General features: G+C 35.0%; 2 protein-coding genes across 3 annotated transcripts in view; both read right to left on the bottom strand.

Annotated features, from left to right (window-relative positions):
* Positions 1-16,003, bottom strand: part of LOC143914895 (protein FAM13A) — a 51,574-nt gene extending 35,571 nt beyond the window's left edge. Inside the window, exon 1 of one of the 2 annotated variants that reach the window (XM_077435291.1) lies at positions 15,904-16,003. The gene's annotated coding sequence lies outside the window, so the exon portion shown is untranslated. The remainder of the gene's footprint in view (positions 1-15,903) is intronic. The other variant, XM_077435295.1, reaches the window with a different exon arrangement.
* A 2,219-nt stretch (positions 16,004-18,222) lies between these two features.
* On the bottom strand, positions 18,223-21,532 carry LOC143914066 (uncharacterized). Its single transcript, XM_077434157.1, has 9 exons — positions 21,424-21,532; positions 21,276-21,353; positions 20,355-20,493; positions 20,154-20,286; positions 19,930-20,077; positions 19,712-19,765; positions 19,296-19,456; positions 18,959-19,174; positions 18,223-18,878 (listed from the first exon to the last, which is right to left on the bottom strand). The coding sequence occupies exons 1-9, from the start codon at positions 21,530-21,532 to the stop codon at positions 18,780-18,782; spliced, it is 1,137 nt and encodes a 378-aa protein (XP_077290283.1). The 3' UTR covers positions 18,223-18,779.
* Positions 21,533-21,886: the final 354 nt, after the last annotated feature.

Raw genomic sequence — 21,886 nt, forward strand, 5'->3', positions numbered from 1 at the left:
GATGTTAGTTAGTGTTTTGTCCCTATGCATATACGAAATAACTAGCGACTGCGGATGAAGTACATATGTATGTATGTGCGTAGCCGACAAACTCTACGAGTCGTAAACAATGTGTGCCGCGAATATCCAGAGGTTACGATGCTCTGCCGTAAAGGTATGAATGATGAAGTTAGTAATAAAAAAAAAGATTACTTTCAAAAACCTGAACCAACTTATTATTCCTTGCAATAATATGATTATTCCGAATATTTCATTGTCGCTTCGAGTAAATTCCGTAACATAACGAAGATTTATATCCACCAACGCAGAATTTATGCTGTAATTTCACTCTCCCAATTTTCAAAATAAGAGTCAACCGAAGCATTATATTTTAACTATAATTTATTACGTACGTACCAAATAATGGAGTTTTACGGTTAGTCCTTTGCGTTAATAATTGCATTAAATACCCATTAATTTAATATAATAATAATATAAAGAGCACACGGGACTCGACAGAACGGCCTAAGTGACAAGACAAAAGCAAACACGTGTCTCAATATCAAGACTTTATTCGCTTTTACGTAAAATTTCCTAATATGTACATATATAATCAATATACAGCTTAACATTTTATTCCCCAGTAAAAGCTACACTTAAAATATCGTATTAACCTCGTTTATGCGAAGCCACATTTTTTTCATCTAATTTCACTAATGGAAGCTATACGAAACCTAACTCAAAAAAACGTATTTTTGTATGTATATTATATTAACACGAACGCTCGGCGTTGATCTGACAGGTAAATTCTGAAAAAAATAAGTAAAAAACAAAACTATTGAAAATTTTTCAAAACTATTAAAACTCATACCAAAAGCAATGTCTGGTATCTCGATTCTAAATTTAAAACTATAGATTTGCATAGCGGACGAACGAACAAAGGTTCGTCTTCAAAAATCTTACACTAACAATGTAAGTATTAATAAATTGAATCTGTACACACACACACACATAGTTATAAATACTTTGAATGTATTTTCGATATCAAAGCGGATATTGTGACCCTTTCGCTTACTACGCAGTATTCGGTGACGCTGCGCAGTTACAACATTGCCTCCCCAAAACCCTCCCAATAACACCTGATCCCACCCAGTTCCACCCTCTCAGTAGAAAAGGGGATAATAAAGTTTGAGAAGGGAGGGTTTGGGGTGCAATTTCCACGAGTACACGTAGGATACGACCTTCCCCAAATATAAAAAAATCCTCTCCCAACCCCACCCGCCGAGTGGTTCGTAACGATAAACTTATTGCGACTGAACAACAAACGAGACCGAAAATACAATTAAAACACAACAATTACCCCACGGGTTATTTATACGAAACCATAGTTATATGAGTTGAGACTAATTTATACGAAAGTCGCGAGATATTTCAAATACGCGCTCTTATGTATTATTAAAATTATACGCAATTTGAAGATTTTGGAAATGGGAGAATTTTCTGAATACTAATATTCTTCGAAAGAATTGTACGATTATATTGTTATGTATGTATTTATTTTTTGCTTTTAATAATACAATTGACTTGTGGTTTTTTTTTTAGCATTGTTTGAATAACACAAAGCGTATTTCAAAGTCGACGTTTTGCACGATTATGTGTATTTGATTCGAAAATCGGACGTTGAACGCAAAAATAATGCTTGGAAGAGCGAGAAGAGATCAAAAGAGGAACGCGTGGATAAATAACACAAACTAAATATCAGATTAGTAGGAAATGGTCATTAGAAGTGCTTGAGTGGTATTTAAAATATGTAGTATAAAAAAATGAGAGCAAAATAGCTCAGTAGTTAGCACATAATGCTAACAACTGAGGGGTCGCGGATTCAATCCCTGATCCAGTGTTGGTGGTCAGATCTTGTATATGTATATGTACATGTGCGACTCCAGGTCAGAATTCATTATTGAAACGGTTCCTACCAAAATTGACCACCTACCCTCATTTCTCACTATTATTTGAATTTAATTTAAAATTTAAAACAGGATTAAAAATTTATATAAAGTACAAAGTTGGACTTAGATTTCGCCTTAATGCTATAAACAATCTAAAATAGTAAAAAAAAAAACGCAATATATGTATACTTACATATGTAGATAAACAAAAAGAAATCAAAAAGATTGAATATGTGGGTGAGTGGAATGGCAAACCATAACCGACATGGTAGGTCCTTTAACTTAGATATTAGGTAATTTGTGCTCGTCGGCCACTGGTTTACTAGCGCTGATCACATGATATCACATTCGCGCCAAAAAAGACTGTACAACAGCAAATAAGGTCTCGCGACCCATCGACCTATGATCTTTCTGTGCGGAGAGTACACGATGTGTACATATATATGTATATATATTAGGCAGTTTTGCTCCCGCATTCATTCGGAGCTGACAGGCCGACGGATCAAGAGCAATAAACTACCTCCTCCACTACTGCTGCGTCACTCAGATTTTGTAAACCCCTCTGCACGCTGCAGTACTTAAAAGATACTCAAGAAACTGAGGTGCATTAATCAGAAGTGAAGAAAACGTATAAAATAACGTGTAATAAGTAAAGGGCGGCGGTCAGGTTTCCGCCATAAAATAACAATAGACCTCTCCATTGTCTGAGAAAGCAGGAGAGCAAAAAAATGGTTGAGTTGGAGTTGTTCAACCCACAGCTCTAGTTTACCATAGAAAACAGCAGTACCAGTTTAGAGTGTGTACATACCAAAGATTATTAATGACTGAATCATTTCCGTTGCCAAATTTTGTACTGGATACATGGAATGTCGGAAAATTGTACACAAAAATGTGTCAATTTAAATACCAAAAGACCATTCGAAAAATCGAACTTCCAAGGAATGTAATCGAACAAATTTCCGGACTTTGGATAGAAAGCAATATCACAAAGGACTACAGAAATTGGATATGACGACAAAAGTGCACTATCATCGCGGCCAATTCAAGTTTCACGACTAAAAGTTTCGAACAAAGTAGCTGTACGTAGCGTGCAAGTTAGAAAACGCAGAAAGTAAGGCGTAGTAAACCCTCCGCAGCCCAACAATTATAATTCTATATAATTAGCCAATAATAAAATATGCAATATATAATACTCCCCTTTACGAATTTGCGCTGTACCAATTTCAATTTTCATTGTGGTCGTATGGTATTACGTGTTACAATACGTAATACAATGGGAAAACACAATACATATTTATAGATTGGAAAAAAATGCAAAACTGAAGGAAAGTCTCGAGACAAAGAGGGGAAATGCGTCGCCTTGAAAGCGACGTGACCTGCCATAAACCCCGATAGCACGAGTAACGTTACAAAATACGTTATTTAATTGACATCACGACCAAATTCTGTAATAATATCGATGAGTCTTAACTATTTGGGAGCTTAATATAATTAATAAAAGGGACGTGGAGTGTATATGTATATACATATGTATCTAAAGCGACGCTTGTGGCGTCACATTCATATATGGCATACATACGTACAAAGGAAAATTTTGATAACATATCAATATAAATTTTCCCAAAGCGTGAAAAGCAAATAAATTATTCATTTATTACCACCGAAGCAGATTATTTCCAGATGTGAGTAATTTTGAACGCTATTACTATTTCGGTTTGTTTATGTTTAAGTAAAAATTTCCTCAATCAGTTTATACGATTTATGTACGTCATAGTACGCGAAAATTTTTCAATTAAATGTAGATCGAGACCTCGATAAATCGACTTGCTTATTTTAATTATATATTATTGCCTTAACTTCCTAAACTCATATGTAAATCTTTTTCTACGTACATTTTATCAAACGCGTTTTCAATTTTCTCAACTTAAACATCTTAACAAAAATATATATTTTTTTTATCTGGCTTAAATTTGAATACGCTTTTAGTATATGGTATCCTCATTTAAAAAAAATTCGTTATATGTATTGAAAAGGTACAAATGAGACTTACTAAATCACTTCCTTATAATGAGAGGTTGAAAAGAATGAATCACACCGAAGACGAGAAGAATAAGAGGCGACTTAATCTAAGTTTTTAAAAGTTTAAATAATCATTACAATTGTCCTATGTCCAAGCTCTTTGTGTTCAATGACAACACTCATCATCGAAGTCACTCTCTTAGACTCCTTAAAGAAAAATCGAACAAATTGATTAGCGATTCCTACTTTTCAAACAGAGTGGTTATTGTTCAGACTAATAAGTCTGCCCAACAATGTACTAATTTCTGAAAACCTTAATGGTTTTTAAAACATGCTAGATGTCTTTCTGAAACATAAAGGGTTTTTATAATTCTTCTTTTCCTATATCTTCATTTCTTTCTATGTATACTTCAGGTCGATCGTTTCCTATTAATTTTTTCCAACGGTTCCAACGAATTGGCAACCTTGACCTATTTATCATAAAACTCGAGTTTCAGCATGCCGTATACGCTGATTTATTATAAAATTGATTTATAAAATGCTCAAAGATGTCTATATGATCCTTCGAAAAAGTTTTCCCTATAATTTTTTTATCGATGTTTAAAATAGGCCAGGATGGCGCATTGGGGTTTACCTGTTTGGCCTTCCTTGTATATACATATACATATATGTATAACAAAAAAAAGGTCCAGTGCACTCAAAGAAGTATAGAACTGTGTATGCTTGGCATAACGTGGAGTGATAAAAAACGTAAAAATGTGTTAGAAATATGACAGAGGTGGTTGATGTAATGGTGAGGGTAAACAAATTGAAATATCAATAGGCGGGATCAAGAAGCTATAAGAGCGGACAAAGGAAGTGCTCGAATAGTACCCGGGAGAATATAAAAGGGTGTGAGGAAGGCTGCAGAGAAGATGGGTGGATTGAATCTGAAAAATGTGTGAGATAAGACGGATGAGAGTTGCCCAAAACTGAAACGAATGGAAGCTCGTTGGAAAGACTTTCGTTCAGCAGAGGATGGCGAATGGCCGAAAATGATGATTTATTTGTTTATTCGTTTTAAACGGACAATAAGAGGCTTTTCAGGTTGATATAATAGATCATTTTATTATATTTAAAAAAGAAATATCCGTCTATATGCGCAATTATGTAGAACGATACATATGTAAGTATATATAGGTATAATAAATTGCGGATTTTTTTTAAATATCACCCCAATTTCTAAAATAACGATAATTCCGGATAGAATCTATTTAAACCGCGATCTAAATAAACCGAGAAAAATAAAATTCCATTTTCACATTCAATTCATGGAAATTAAAATAAACAAATATTGCCGTGAGACCAGACTTTTTTGTTTTCGCACGCAAAACGTATACGCGATTCGAACTGCTCGACAGTTAAACTTTTCATTTTAACAAAAAGTGCGCATACTTTTTCATATGCGTATTTAAATAATAATAAAAAACCAATATCATTAGGTATAAAATGAAAATAGCTAGTTCATTGTTGTATCAACAAAATTTAAATAGAGCATTTTCAAAAAAAAAAAACAAACCATCAATCTTCATTCAGCATATCATATCAACAAAGAATACAAACTCACTATTTACATACATAGATATATTTAGAAATAAATTCATACATCGAAAGAAGCAAGTAATATTTAAATACGTATGCATGTACAAACAACAAATTAGATTAATCGTCTGCGAACAACGACCTACATTCTCGAGACAAGTCGACCAAAACCGCCTCTTTACAATTGTCAAAAACGATCGATCGAGGCGGCACGTTGAAACACGTAAACGTACGCGTACGCTATCACGTAGAAACTCGGTGCGAACAAAGAGTACCCAATACTACGTACGCCGCGTTCGTCAACAAACCGCGCAAAAGTGCAATAAAATAGTGAAAATACGGTCCGTGCGCGGGTTAACACTCACCGGCCTGCACGGGATGCGGTAGCGGATGTGGGTTGGATGCGCGGATTGTCAGGACGTGATAGAGCCAAGGACACGATCCGGCGTCGACCGCGAGAACTGGGTAAATGTGCCCGGCGGGTAGAGGGGTGGACTAGCGAGCGTGGTCTTGTGGGGTACGAGGTAGAACCAGGGGAAGGGGATAGGAATGGAGGAAGGCGCATGCGTTCCAATAATCCTCACTGTGACCGGAAAGAAGGAGGAGGGAGGGGGGAGGACGGCAGCATCCAGGAGACCCCGACCTCGGTGCAACGTCATGCGCTCGAAGCCTTTCGATTGCTTATTTATGACAAGGGGAATTCAAGTCGACGATATAAGAATGAAAGTTTTGTCAACAGACAAGTCTCTGGCTACGACATTTATCGTAGCTAAAAAGCCTATGACAAACAGATCACACGACTTCGTTACTGAGAATCTTTTATGGGACAATTTTTTTCCGTTAAATGCAATTTTACGATCATTCTGGAAAAAAAACTTAGACGTTTCAAATTATTGATTTATTATGTTTATATTTAGGACAAATAATAGACATATCCGGTAGTAAAGAAAAATAAATAAAGAGACGACGGAATAACAAATGCCACTTTGCATGAAGAAATGTGTTTTGCAAGTGATGACATACGAATGTGAAACTTTGACATCGAACGCGAAGATGCTGCATAAAGTCCAATGCGCTCAAAGAAGTATGGAACGCTGTATGCTTGGCATAACGAGGAAAAACAGAAAGCGGAATACGTGGGTGAGAAATATGACAAGGGAAGTGGATATAGTGAAGACATTGAAGTGGCAATGGACGGACCATGTGGCTAGAAGAACGGACGAAAGGTGGAAAAAATAAGTGCTAGTATGTTCCCCGAGAAAATGTAAAAGGGCAAAAGGAAGACCGGGAAAAAGATGGGTCGACGAAATACGGAAAATGGTAGGATGAGATGGATGAGAGTTGCGCAGAATAGTGATGAGTGGAATCGTGTTGGAAAAGCCTTCATCCAGCAATGGATGGTGAATGGCTGTAGGTATAGTGGAGAGGGTGAATAAATTGCAATGACAATGGGCGGGTCACGTAGCTAGAAAAACGAACGATAGATGGACGAAAAAAGTGCTCGAATAGTACCCGAGAGAATATAAAAGAGTTCAAAGAAGGCCACAAAGGAGATGGGTGGATGAAGTAAGAAAAAATGTGTAGTATGATGTGGATGAGAGCTGCCCAAAATGGAGTCGAGTGTTAGCGTGTCGGAGAATCAATGGTTTTTATTCTTCCTTTGCATCCTTCTTATTACCAAACTACGGATAGTCATTCGGGCAATCTCAAAATAAAATACACTTTCAATAAAATAGTTAACAATCGCCATAATACCTCAAGAGCGCGTTGTCCTAATCACCATCCGTAGTCTTGTAAATGTCTTCTTGTTACTTAAACAAATCGAAATATTGATGTTCCGTGTTTTGATACGTATCATCCATCTACGTGGATGGTCACTCTTCAGATTCGTCATACAGATTCGTGAGGTAATTTTCAAGAAGGAAAAGGAGCTATTAAACGATGGGGCGCCTTATCCATTGTCTCACTTTAGTTTCAGCGTTACAACGCTTCGTAACGTTGACGTCATCAAAACTATACCATCCGTAAATAAGTTTAACTTCAAAACCAGACACTATGGCAGACTTGTCAGTGAAAAAATATCTACATATGTATATGCCCTGATCAAGTTTAGTCAAATGAAAGAAAAAGTGCAATAGGAAAAACTTTTTCATACGAAGTACTAAATGTTTTATTCACGGAAAAATTACACCCTACAGTTGCAACAAAAGTTGCGAGTTGTTTAAACCCGTGAAAGGGGAAGTCATTAGTGCGATAAAAAAAATACTACATACGAGTACTGGAAAGTAATACAAATTACTAATGCATGTTCGACACACGTGCAAACGTATGTACATACATACATATACATATATCTTATTGTACGACTGCGTAACAGATTTCCTATTCCGACCGTCTGACCATGAAAACTCAACCAAAAAAGGGTCACTACAACAAAAAGGCTCCTGCGGGACGAATCGGGATCGCTTCCGTTTCGGGAAGGTTCTGCGCTATATCTCAAACACCCAACTCACCCACGAGAAACACACGGTAAGGACTTTATTGACCACAATCGTCGAGACTTGGAATACGGCTCATTATATAAATATAAAGCCCTTGAAACGAGTCGAGTCGGCGAACTTTAATTAAGTCGTAAACGAAAAATACATAAAAAATGGAGAATTTTCAAAAAGAAATTTCAAAGTGCACTACTACGTTTTCCCTATTCAGCAAACATGAAATACATACAACACGTGCTAGATTATAAAATCCAATTTAATGGCTATTGTGTATGGTCGAATAACTTATTTACATGCTTATTAATTATACTAATGTTTTTACCCGGCTTCGCACGGTATTTGTAATATAAACCGCTTAAACATGGCCAATCTAATGGTAAACATTTTATTACATTTATTTGAATAGTTTTATTTCATTTAAATTTATTTGAATATTCATTTGTTTTTTTATTAAATTTAACGTCACGGAATCTACGACCAAACAAACAAACATACTCACATACAAAGTTCCTTTCGAGATTATATATTAGAAGAAACATAGAAGATAGAAGATAGATATGATATTATTGTTATCGATCGAATTGAAGATTGGACTTCTTTTCAAGCCGGAAACTGCACATCCACTGCAGTATTTTTTTTATTTTTAAATGCTTTTTATTATTACTAAATTACATATGTTCACAATACATCTTACATCTATTTTAATAGCAACTGTGTTAATGTGCAGCATAATAGGAAAAAGAGCTCAAAAACCTATTTACAATTATCAACAACAGTGTGGAAAATATTGTTTAATACATTATATATGGACACATTCATATGTTCCGTAACGTGTACGTGACGTATCGTAACCGACACGATCTATTTATACTACATATACAGCAGTACACGTCAAGCAGAACTTGTTTTCTGTGGAAATATTCACGCATTACGTGACGTCATAGTGGCAAGTGTGCCTGTACTAATGAAATTGTTATTACATATACGTATGAATATTTTCGGAAACGTTATGTTGAGACAATATTTACCCGACCATACGCAATAATGCGCCGTATCGTCGCACTCTGTAATGTATGTACATATACATATGTAAGCCGATTTTGCCTGGCACTCGTCCAAAACAAGTATGAACGTACCGAAAACGAGTGGTGCTGTATAGTATGAACAGAATTATGCTAAGAATCGTGCAGCACGGACTTGCTCTTGGTTTCCAGTGGTGATGGGCGTATCTTCGTGTGATTAGTTGTACGATCTTATTATTTTGACAAGTTTCTCCTACATTTACCCCCTTTCGGTTTGTCCGATTTTAATTTTTTAAACGCCTATAATTTTTTCTATTTCACACTATTTCTATTTCTATTTACAAATTTTATATATAAAAAAAATCAATTTTTGTCTGACGTATGCGTTCCTATACCATTCAACCGATTACGATGAAACTCACAGGAGTTATTGTGTGCATGTCCGCGATGGTTTCTGTAAATAAATCGCCCAAAAACGGGAACGGAAACGGGAAAAACGGGAATGAGTGACATTGCAACGCAATAATTTCAAATTTTTTCACATCCCGACCAAAGTGTTCGCTGCCTGCGTTTTTCCGACAAACGGGGACGAGAACGGAAACGGGAATTGCATGCGTTATTGTGGCATTGCAACGCATGCCGGGATCAGCTAGTATCTTATAAAATTTGCATTATAGCATTTATTTGCATTTCTCATTATCTCTCATATGTATATTTTTGCTTCACTCGTTATAATATTGTTTTTATTTTTATTTTTTATTTTTTTCATTAGTATCATTGTATTATTTTTAGAGCTGTTTTTTTTTTTTTTAATAAATCTTGTTAACATGTTTCTGGCCACAGCGGCGCGGCGCTTTGGGTCAACCCGTAAAGTCACTATGAAATAAATAAATACAGGTATTCCTCGACTTACGACGGAGATACGTTCCTGAACCTCGGTCGTAAGTCGAATCCGTCGTAAGTCGAGGAATATATTTATATTTTTTTTTCGGTGATTTTACTTACTTTTATTAATATAGTAATTCAAATGAATTCATATTTAAATTTAAAAAAAAATAAACATCTACACCATCCGTACTTAATAATTATGAATTATACATCCTCATCACTTATCACATAAGTACAATCCATTTCTTCATCTTCAGTTTGAGATACAGTCGTATGAGTTTTTTTGAAAAATGTGTTTAATTTTGTTTGAACAGTATCCTGTTTTTTTTCTCTATTTTTTCTTGGTAGCATGCGAGATTTTCTTGAATCCTGCGGTTCACATTTGAAAATCTTTCACTGTCTGGGTCCATCATTTCAAACTTTAAAGGGTCCATCCCTTATCTATATTTCTTATAGCATGAAGGATATTATAATTTTTCCAAAATTCTTGAAAAATTTTTCCTTCTTCTATTCCTTCAATGCCTTGCGCAAATGTAATTTTTAAATAATGAGCTCTAAGAGACGCAATGGAATTCGCTTTTCAATCTTGTCATCGATCCAAATCACTAGTAATTTTTCCATTTGTTGAATGGGTCCGAGTCTTTTTTATTTATTATTTTAGATTTGATTGACAAGGACCCTTTAACGGCTTAACGAATATTTTCTTTATCTTTTAAAATAGTGGAGACCGTTGAATGTGACAATTTCAAATTATTTGCCAAGTCGACCACTTTTTTTACCACTCTCATATTGTTTTATCACTTCAAGTTTCATTTCTAATTATATCACCTTTCTCTTTTTTTAACAAGATTTTCTTTACCAGTAACTATCCCGTTTCTTTATCACACATTATCAATGTTCTTATAAATAAAAATTTGAGCACTAATCAACACGAAATTGAGAAAATAAACATCCTAAAACAATAACGAACAGTTATGTAACAAACAGTAACGACCGTATGAGTTTGTTACCGTCGTACGACTGGTGACGAATCCCAAAAGGAATGAGTCATAACTAGAGGTAAGATAGTCACAGTACTATCCATTGTTCGGCAAACCTTTAACAATGCATTTACAACCTTTGAACAATACACGGCCCCCTCAGGCTCCGGTGACTAGTCATAACTTAATTTTTAAAACTACTGCGATGTTTCATTTCTTTCGAAAGAGAATTCCCCGTTTTCATAACTCACATCCACTTGAGATTTATCAATCAATTTTTGAAAAATAATTAATTAATAAAAAATATATTATTTTTTTGCGGTCGTAAGTGCGAACCGTCGTAAGTCGAACCGTCGTAAGTCGAGGACTACCTGTAAAGTAAAACAACAAAAGCAACTCAAGAGGGGAAATCGGAGTCGGAGTCGGAGCCGTTCGATTCCGACAAATGTGTTAACAATAAACCAATGTATGATATAAATCCAATAACATTTACGAAACATAAATAAACGAATCTTGGTAAAACATCAACTCTGTAATTATAATTTCCGCAAGAAAACGTGATCTGGGGCGGGCATAGTTCTACGTATAAACACACGAAAACAGACGAATCTCCTTCAGTCTCGGTAATTTCTGACGGTGAAATTGACAACGTAATTGTTTGATAATAAAGATCCAGCGTCATGTTGGCCGGTGTCCAATGGTGGTATCGCCATGGGGCTAAGTGGCCCAAAAGTGAGGCCCGAAAGGAGGCTGGCTGAGGAAGCGAGCACAAAGCATGTCGGCGGACGGGAAGGAAGGCAGGCTGACTCCACAATAATCGATACGACGGCACATGCGCCCCAACAGACCAGGGATACGCCTAGCCCCTAACCCCTAACCCCTAACCCCTAGCCACTGGCTATATAGCCCGTTGCGTTCCGTTCACACCTCTACGGATACGGGGGTAGGCGGGCACTCCGACGAGACTACCACAACCGGGAACTTGACCCAAACACACACATTGCACGATCGCATGCACCTTCAATTAAATCGAAAGCACTTGTGATGATCACAAAGATTTTTAAACAAGTACATGTCATTTGGGATGATATTGTGCCGAGATTTGCACCCACAAAAAATACGACGTAATAACCCGGAAGTTTTTCTTAAATAAGTAAATCGAATGTCGTTATCATATTTGAAAGATTCAATTTATGAAAATCGCTGGTGCCATCTATGGCAACTCAAATGTTATCTTTAAATTGCTGTTAAATTGTTTGTGATACATTTTTCATAAATGGTAGGTAGTTAACCCTTTGAATGCTGACCAACGCCGATCGGCGTTTTGCAAACAAGCCCATGAACTTGAAATATGCCGATAGGCGTTGATTTTTGAGTATGGAAAAAATAAACAAAAATACTAACCGCTCAGTCTGTCCAGGTTGCATTGAAAAAAAATGCATTGAACATGTGTCGTGTAATCCGTAGCAGAATTTCTCGATGGAAATCCCTAACTGCCGAGTATTTTAGATTGTGGCTTGGCATTTAGATTGCGAGCATTACATTTTAACAACAATGAAGAAGATGAAACTAGTTTTGGAAAAATACATTTATTAATAAACTTCTTTTGTTTATTTTATATTGGTGCAAGATATATTACAGAGTCTACACGCACCTTTACAAAACTCGAAATACTCGGCGGAATTTATCTAGGGTTTGTTTGGATTAGCTACAATTTTTTTATTATACCTGCTTTCTGTTGGATTTCTAAATAATTCTAGTTGGAAATGTTGGCGAAATTTTCAGCGTGGCGGGCTTTCAACAGAAAAGACGTCAGCGCTCAAAGGGATAAAGAACGATACGACGTAATAACCCGGCAGTTTTTCTTAAATATATAAGTAAATTGAATATTATTTTAAAGTTTCATTTTATGAAAATCGCTCATGACATATGTACATATATGGCAACTCAAATGTTACATATGTATATTTCAGTTGCTGAAGTGTTTGTGATACATTTTTCATAAATGATAGTTAATTAAATATACATATATCCTTCTTATTGAGAAGACAATTACATACTATGCTACTGTATATAGTATCATAGAAATTTCATCGTTCTCAATTCCCTAAAGCGTAGTTTCACATATTAAATGAGGTCTACTGTAGCAGTTCCTTGATTGTTTACTAAATTTATTAAGATATTTGATAGCTCCTACTCGTACTAACATACATACATACATACATATGTATACACTAAATAATGAAAATAAACATTTATGAAAATATTATTACAGTTAGGTGTGAAGCATTTTTTATACTTGAAAAAATTTGGACGTTATTTAAAATATTCGATGGAAAATAAATCTACATTAGTAAATAAATCGTATAAAATCCATAAAAAACCGAAATCCGGAACTGAACTGATATTTTTTTACCGAACCGGAACAAAAAAAATAACGGTACGAGTCCCTGGTTTTTGCGATTTGATGAGGAATTTCAATAATGAAAACAGATAGATTGGCAAAGTCTGATAGAAAACAATCGACTTGGAATCACAAATATCCAAGTCTGACCAGCAGCATTAATTAACACACCCATCGAGAAATACTCGGAATAAATTCTCTTCAATCGAGGTCGAACCTCTCGGTGGTTAGCATTAACACAACCACCGAGCTACATATGTATGGCTATATATATACATACTGCTGGCTTTTATTTTTTTACTTTTTATTGTGATCTTTTTTTATTTTTCCTGGAATTTATATTAATTTTAGAATTTCCCAGAAAGGTTGTACATTCGATATCGCCTATTTCGAAAGCCGCAAAATCGTTGCTTCAAAAGTATATTCATTCCGCTTATTTATAAATATAGAGAACATGAGAAAATTCCTCTTGTCGAAATGTAAAAATTTACATTTCAAATGGTTAAAAATAGCAAAGCATGAAAAATGCAAAACAAAATAGATAATGCCTTTTTTCCAACGTTGCAAAATTATTGACAGTTGATCTTGTGCACAATGTGTAGAAACACAAATATAAATATGCATAATACACACATTGAATGCAAAACTCGAAAATCCAGTGTGACTCCATATGCGATTTTATTTGAATTTGAACATATGTACATACATAATTGTAAAGACGATATATATACAAATACACATATTTGTAGATAGATATACATATGTATGTAGATTGTAGAGCATTATGACATGCAGCGTGTTTGAATGAAAGACGGTTCATTGTGAGGAAAAATTGAATGACGAAATGAAATGCAACATTCATTGTATCGACTTCGGAATAATATACCTTTTCATATCCCATTGTTGACAAATATGTGATGAGTAATGTAATTTAAAACTTAATATTTTAACAAAAATATTTTGGAAAATTTAAAAACATATTATATTAAACGATATGTACATATATGTAAAACAATTATGTACATACATACAGGCCCGACCCGAGAGTATATGGTGCCCTAGGCAGATTGGTTACAGCACCCCCCTTAAATTTTTAAACAATAAATTTCATAAAAGTTTGTTGAAATTGTATGATGAAGAAAAATATATTTAAGACAAAAACAAAAAAAAAACAATTTAAAATTTTTATTCAAAATAGGCACGTTTTACGTATGTATAAAAAATAATAAAATACGGATAACTATGAATAAATTCGGTAATGAAGACATTAATTTATATTAAACAATGAATTGAAGAATTTTATAGAGTGACATTTCTTCTTTCGAATATGATTAGGTATTATATTTAATTTTGTGAAGCAAATCCATCTCTGATATACATACATACATATGTTTCCGAGGTATTTTATATAAAATAAAATTCCAAATTAACATTTGTACCGACGAAAGTTTGCTGATTTACAAGTTTTATTCGTGAGTCGTTGATATTTGACAGTCAAATTCCTGCGTTCCTCGTAAACTATAATATTTTACAATCAGTATTGTTACTTCGAGTAGAAAAATTAAGTTTAATATATAATGTTTTGTAAGTTCAAAGAAAGTCAAATTTATTTTTTTATTTTTTCAATTTAATAATCAAAATAAAAAAGAAAAATGGGGCGCCTCGCAGCGCCCCTTGTCTATGGCGCCCTAGGCACGTGCCTAGTCTGCTGCTCCTTTGAGCCGGCCCTGTGTATGTATGTATATTGCAATGTAAATTTAGAAAAATTGCTGAGTAATTTTAGAAAATTGTGCATATTATATGAGATTTAAATAACAGAAAATAAAATAAAACATTACATAGAAAATAACCGATATTCGAAAAAAAAATAAAAGAAAAACAATTTAACGTTCTCAAATAAAATTCAAAATTTGTCTACCAATCAATAACAACCCAATAAGCAATACGTAAAAAAATGCAAGTCACGATATACAAAAAAACCTGCATACGTGCATTCCGATTCAAAATCGAGTATGCAAATATGTATGCTATTATAAATTCACTTTTTTTTTGTTTACAAATAAAATTAATTGATTTGTTTTCGATGGGCATAATATGCAATTTTAATTTATTACAAAATTCAAGTTTGAATCAAATAAGAAATTATCCTAGAATTTTCTAGCATTGCCCAAATAGTATAAAACTAATTTTTTAAATACTTTCTAGTTATTATGTAATCGGAATGCCTTAATTTAACTAACTTTAATTGTAAACAAATAATACAATAATTGAAAAAATTCCGAACTATAATAGATTCAATCGATTTAAAAAAAGCATTATTACGCGATTTGTAAAGTTTCCTTGCGATCGGATATTGGCCGACAAACGTGCCGATTAGATATCTGCCGAATGACATTTGTATGTAAACAATAAATAATTGCGCGAAAACTGTCAGCCGGCCGGTGCGGTAAATGAAATCGATCGAAACAAATATTCTCGTATGTCAAAAAAATAAACACATTAAAAATGGCCGCCTTTTCGAAAGCCATAAAATGGGGGAGTGAAAGCGTACATTATAATCGTATAATTGTAATTGTGACTCACGTAACTAGCTGCTGGAGAAACCCTGTTTATATTGACTTACGAAGTACACAACCGACGACCAACGCTCACCACCGCCTCTGAAGTCCAACTCTGACACTACAAGCCAAGTCTAACATCACCTTTCACGACCATATACCTCTCCACACCATTTCACACTTTTCACTGACTAAATGTGGATTAAGATGGTCTGGATAATCGAGAAAAAAACATATCTAGAACATAAAGATAACTAAATGCCTGTCGACACATTATTACTATGGAATTGAAAATTATTAATACCTTTACCATTCAATATAATTTTCAAATATAAAAGTGAATATATATGTACATATATAAAAAAAATATTACTCAAATGAATCGTTATTATTGCTAGGTGATTATTACTCAAAGAAACGGTTCGGTGATTACTGGTCACAAATTACTCGTCACAAAGTCACTAAAATCTCTATAACGGAACATCTGGCAGCCGAAAAGTCCATCATACTAACGATAACTATCATAGTACCGAGAACTTGAGTGCCAAATATTGTGTATTCGCGATTTTCATGGCAAAAATTGTCTTTGTGACCACCCCAACGTGACGAATAGTCCAATTACCCAAAGAAACAACGCGGACAGGCGTGTTTCAGGCTGATGGGCTTGTTACCAAAACGCCGATCGGCGTTGGTTAGCATTCAAAGGTTAAACAAAATTAAAACCAAACAAATTTGTATGAAAACTAAATAAATATTCGATTATAATATGTACTACCATTATCCAGGATAATTATGGAGTGGTCTCAGAAGCGATATAAAAAAAACGTACTTTTTCAAAAATTTTGTTAAGATAACTCGATTGGCTGGAGTGTAACATATTGTTCCCTTGATACGCCGCAAGTATTTCGATTGATGGAAATTTTAAATTCGCGGTTTTCGCTCCGGTATAATGCACAAAGCTCTATGACGAGATCTGCGTGCTCATTAGATCCATTGGTAGAACTTGGGTAAATCCATTTTTTGCATCAAATGATTATTTTAATATCATTTTGCAAGAAAAATCTTTGAAAAAGATTGAAGATGATTTTCAAAACCATGACATCGCCAACTTCTTTGGGATATACATACATACATATATATGTATGTCAAAGCAAAATATCCCGAACTTGTTGAAATTTTCTTGAAAGTTCTCCTCCTATTTTCTTCAACTTCAACTCAGCGAAACTGACTATTTTTTTCCCCCAAGAACAATCATTAAGACAACGTACAGAAACAATACTGATATTGGGTCTCCTTGGCGTACAGTATCGTCAACACTCGAATTACGACTTAATAAACTTGTAAATAATAAACCAGCTCACCTTTAGTATTAAATAGTCATTGTTAGTTAATTTGATTTTAATTTTAACAAGTGTAGCTTGATTAGGGCTGCCAGGCGTCCCGGTATTCTAGTTTTGTCCCGGTTTCAAGCCCCTTGTCCCGGCGTCCCAAAGGGACCTTTCAGGACCGCGAAATATCCCAGTTTTCGATAGTTTTGATAAGTATGGCCTGTAATACGTTTATTCTGCTAATCCAAAATTCTGGACATATCGAATTAAAAGAAGTGGTAGCAATTTGTGAATGAAGTCAAACAGAAATAGTGTTTTTGGAACTGAAAATAGGACTTTGCCACTTTCAAATATAATGACTCATATGTATGCACATAATGTTGATGGGAGGGATTTGTTTTATTTAAATTATCAGTTATAAAATTATAAATGTATAGAGGGCTAATCCACATATGTATTAAAATAAAAATAAAGTAAACAGAGCCATTAGAAATCCATTGTTTGTTATGGTAAAAAAGCCAACTTCAAAACTGTTTATCAATAATTTACTAAATAGCTCCCAAAGAAAATAAAAGTGATAATATTGTTATTTATCTGAAGAATATATTAAAATAAATATATTCAAAAAATATAACAAATACAAAATATCAAATGTACATATTTTCAATTTAATAATATAATATACACATTATATTTTCACTATGTGATATACGGGTCTACCTCACGGGCCCGAATGTGAAACGCCCGAAAACGCAAATATCGGAAGGCAAAGATCGAAAATCGAAAGATCTTAAGTCGAAAGATCAAAAAAAAGGTGCATGGTAAACGGTACATACTCACTTAATTTGCGCGAGCAGGATACAACAGGAACAAGAGGAACAGGCTTTTCCTCCCGTATTAATGTGCGCGCGCAGAATACGGGAGGAAAAGCCTGTTCCTCTTGTTCCTGTTGTATCCTGCTCGCGCAAATTAAGTGAGTATGTACCGTTTAACATGCACCCTTTTTTTTAATCTTTCTACCTAAGATCTTTCGATTTTCGATATTTGCCTTCCGATATTTGCGTTTTCGGGCGTTTCACATTCGGGCCCGTGACGGAGACCGGTGATATACATATGTATGTATGTAAGTCATAAAATTCTTAGCCTTTAAAATAAATGCAATAAAAAAATTGTTAAGAAGCACAATCAAAAATATTGCACTATACATTTGTATATTTAATATCATGCTGTTATTACCCAGAGCGTGATTGTTTCGTAGAAAAAAGTACTGTTTAATTTTATTCGATTACAATCAGAAAATAAGTAAATGAATTATAAGTAGCATCATTGGAAGTACTTTCTAGGATTAATTTTATTAAGATAAATTCCTAGAAAATTGTTAAATATTACGAAGTTCACCACTACCGTAAAGTCAAAACATTCCTGAATCTGTTTTAAACACTATTAACAAGTTTCATCCACACGCACTGTAAGCAATGCAAAATGTGTTTAATAAAAAATATATTCATTTCTGTTTTTATTCCAGTGTTACTATAACAATGGGACGCGAAGATTTTCCGCTTGAAGGTTGAGGTCAATAGCGATGTCTGCTGGGATATAAATTTGGATTTTGGACAGATGGATTTTGCTGCCGAACAGGATAACCTGTCGTGATTCCACCAGGTTTGGCAGGCTAAAAAATATAATTGTACATCAATCAACAAGAATAATACAACCAACAAGAATAATAATAAAATATTAAATATCACTTACGTTTATTTTATATTCTGCTTGTACACTATTGTGTTGCATAGGTACCATAGATTTGTCCACTGGAGGAGGACCAGATAGCATCTGTTGTTGATTAGAATGTCTGATCGCAACTACAGATGATGAAGGCACGGGGGGAGCTGACGATGAAGGTGGAATACTGGGCGGAGGTTGTGATAAATAACTCTGTTGATGAGATTCACCGAGTCCTATTACGACCTAAAAATATTATTAAAAAATGTTACACATACATTCTTTATTGAATTAATGATGTGTGTTCTCAGTACATAAAAACACGATTTACAGGAGATTCTTTCTTTATCTCGTGTTTCACATTTACGTGGTATGGCGAATGTGACACTTGTTTAGGTGGGGGATGATGCTGCACATGGTGCGGATGATATAGGGAGGCTGCATACGTCATAGGAACCGACTTCTGCACAGGTTGAGGAATTGCATAGAAGGCAGATCCACTACCACTTGATCCATACATTGGAGCTTCTAAAATAATCAAACAAAAACATATTAATCTTAATTAAAAAAAATGTCAACAGCAACTGCAGTATGTATAAACACCAATAAAAGAAATTAGAAGAATTGTTTCCAAGACAGAAGAAAATATATACGAGACTAAACACACATATAAGATATAATAGTATATGTTGATAAACAAACACAAAAGCATAAAGTAAATTATGTATAGGTATAGCAGTTTTGTGGCGAAAAAAGCTTGCACATATTAAAAATGCTACTCACTATTCCATAAAATGGCACGAGATGTCATCTCTCTGCATCGTCCATCTTCCACTTCTATGGACATAAAACAAATAAATGACCATATCTGAGAGATGTGCAATATTTGGACATTTCAACGCTTCAAATCCCGTATTCGAACAAACAGTCAATGGTTTTGTCGACACATTATAATTTTTTTGCAATAAATCAAATTGTTTACATTGAATTATTATACTCACTGTGAGGAGGTGGTCCTTGATATGGAGACGAGAGCTGCTGTTGTTTGTGATGGGGATGATGCATATATTGTGTATTATTGTGCATATTAGGTTGAGATTGTGCATACGGTGGTGACGGGCTCCGACCACGTTTGATTCCTCCTGCACCCTATAAAATAAAACATTTTTACTACATTGTCATGAATGAAAACTATGGCCGATAAAGGCGTCAAAACATTACAAACCATATTTAAAACTTGCGCTGATAACGGAGGTCTGCCCATGTTTGAATTGCCTTGAGATACAGACGTGGGAAAAAAAAGCGACGGTACCATATTTCCACTCGGTACTATACCGTTCATATTAGCCATCATTTCACTATAAAATTACATATTAAATTTAATAAAAATTAAATTGATGTAAATTTATTTAATATAGTGGCATACTTTGCATCTTTGAACTGTTGCCGCTTTCGATTATCATCTTCGTTTAAAACTTTTTTAAGTTGCAAGAATAATTGATGTTTTTCATCTTTCAATTTAGTTAATTTATGTTCTAGTTGTTGAATTTGTTCTCGGGTTTCACCTTAAAAGTTTATCAATTAAAATATATGCAACAAAAAATCGAAAAGCCAAAAAGAAGTCTCACATGTGGGGTTGGAAACAGGGGCGTCATTTGGGGAGGCGCCCCCCCTAGATTTGAACGGGACTATCCACGTTGTTTAATGTATTATTATGTATTTGATTTAAAATACTAAACCAACAAAAATAGAATATTGAAATTCTTTAAAACACTGTCAGGTAAAAATGTTGATTTTTCCCATAAAAAAAAATGTTAACTCCCAAATATATTTTGTTTTGCTGTTTTTCTTGCTTTGAAAGATATTTTTAAAACTCGTTTATCCTACGAAACAAATTGTTAAATAGGATTGCCCTTCTATTACTGAAAAAATGATTAAAATAAATAGTCAAAATTCACATACACTCATTTTTTTAGTATAATACATCCACCCTCCCCCCATAGAAATTCATTCCTTACTGGTCAAAAATTTTGTTGATTTTAAGAAAATCGTTAAAAGGTTAATGTGTTCGGATCGATTTGTAAACATCCTTGAAAAACGACCATATGAATGATATTGATGAAGACTTTTTCTTACTGCTTATAAAATTTAAAGGTTTAATTGGAATGCAAATGATAATGATGCAATATTAAATAATAACAATGATAATAAATTGGTTTGAGAAAGAGGTGACAGTTAACTGGACTCGACAAAATCGCAAGGAAGTGGTTCTAAATTTCTGAGTTTTGTATGTATGTATGTTTGATCAGTCATCCAATATATGATCCATCCAAACGGGTTTAAGTACCTAAGGTCATGACATCTTGTCTTTCTCTCGCTTCGCGTTCTCTTCTGAGACGCTCCTCTTCCACCTCAGCTTCGTGTTCTAAAAAATGAAAATTGAAAGTAGTATTGCTTGTCTAAGTATGAATAAAGTATTGTCAGCGTGGACTAACCTTCTTTCTTGCGTTGCCTCTCTCTAATAATGTGCCGTTTGAGGGCCATCCATATGCGCTCGGGGACTTCATGGGAGCTGCAGGGGCCTTCGCTCATGCCACCACTCATGCCGCCACTCCGGGCTTCCAAACACATGGGCACGAGAGAAGCCAAAGCCGAAGCCGAACCCGAACCCAAAGCCGAAGCCGAAGCCGAAGCCGAGCCCGAGGCCGAGGTTGAGGCTGAGGCTATGGCTCCAGTGGGCGGAGCTCCAGCCGTCATTCCTACGCCCGCTAGCGCCCCCAGGCCCCCGCCCGCCCCCGCGCCTCCGGCCCCGGCCCCAACCCCGCCAGCGCCCCCTCCTGTCGCTCCTCCCGCTGCCACATCAGCTGAGATCACCTCCCCGGAAACGGCCGCCGGCATTTCAATAACACCGTTCCCCAAAAACCGTAACCAATGCCGAAACCACTAATTGACAACTGA

This window comes from Arctopsyche grandis, chromosome 7 (assembly GCF_051622035.1).
Source record: "Arctopsyche grandis isolate Sample6627 chromosome 7, ASM5162203v2, whole genome shotgun sequence".
Classification (NCBI taxonomy): Eukaryota; Metazoa; Arthropoda; class Insecta; order Trichoptera; family Hydropsychidae; genus Arctopsyche; species Arctopsyche grandis.

Coding starts and splice junctions, on each gene's coding strand:
- LOC143914066 (XM_077434157.1), bottom strand. CDS start 21,532: ATGAGTGGTGGCATGAGCGAAGGCCCCTGCAGCTCCCATGAAGTCCCC. Junction 20,078..20,153: donor CAGCGCAAGTTTTAAATATG/GTTTGTAATGTT, acceptor TTTATTTTATAG/GGTGCAGGAGGAATCAAACG. Junction 19,766..19,929: donor TCAAGGACCACCTCCTCACA/GTGAGTATAATA, acceptor TTATGTCCATAG/AAGTGGAAGATGGACGATGC.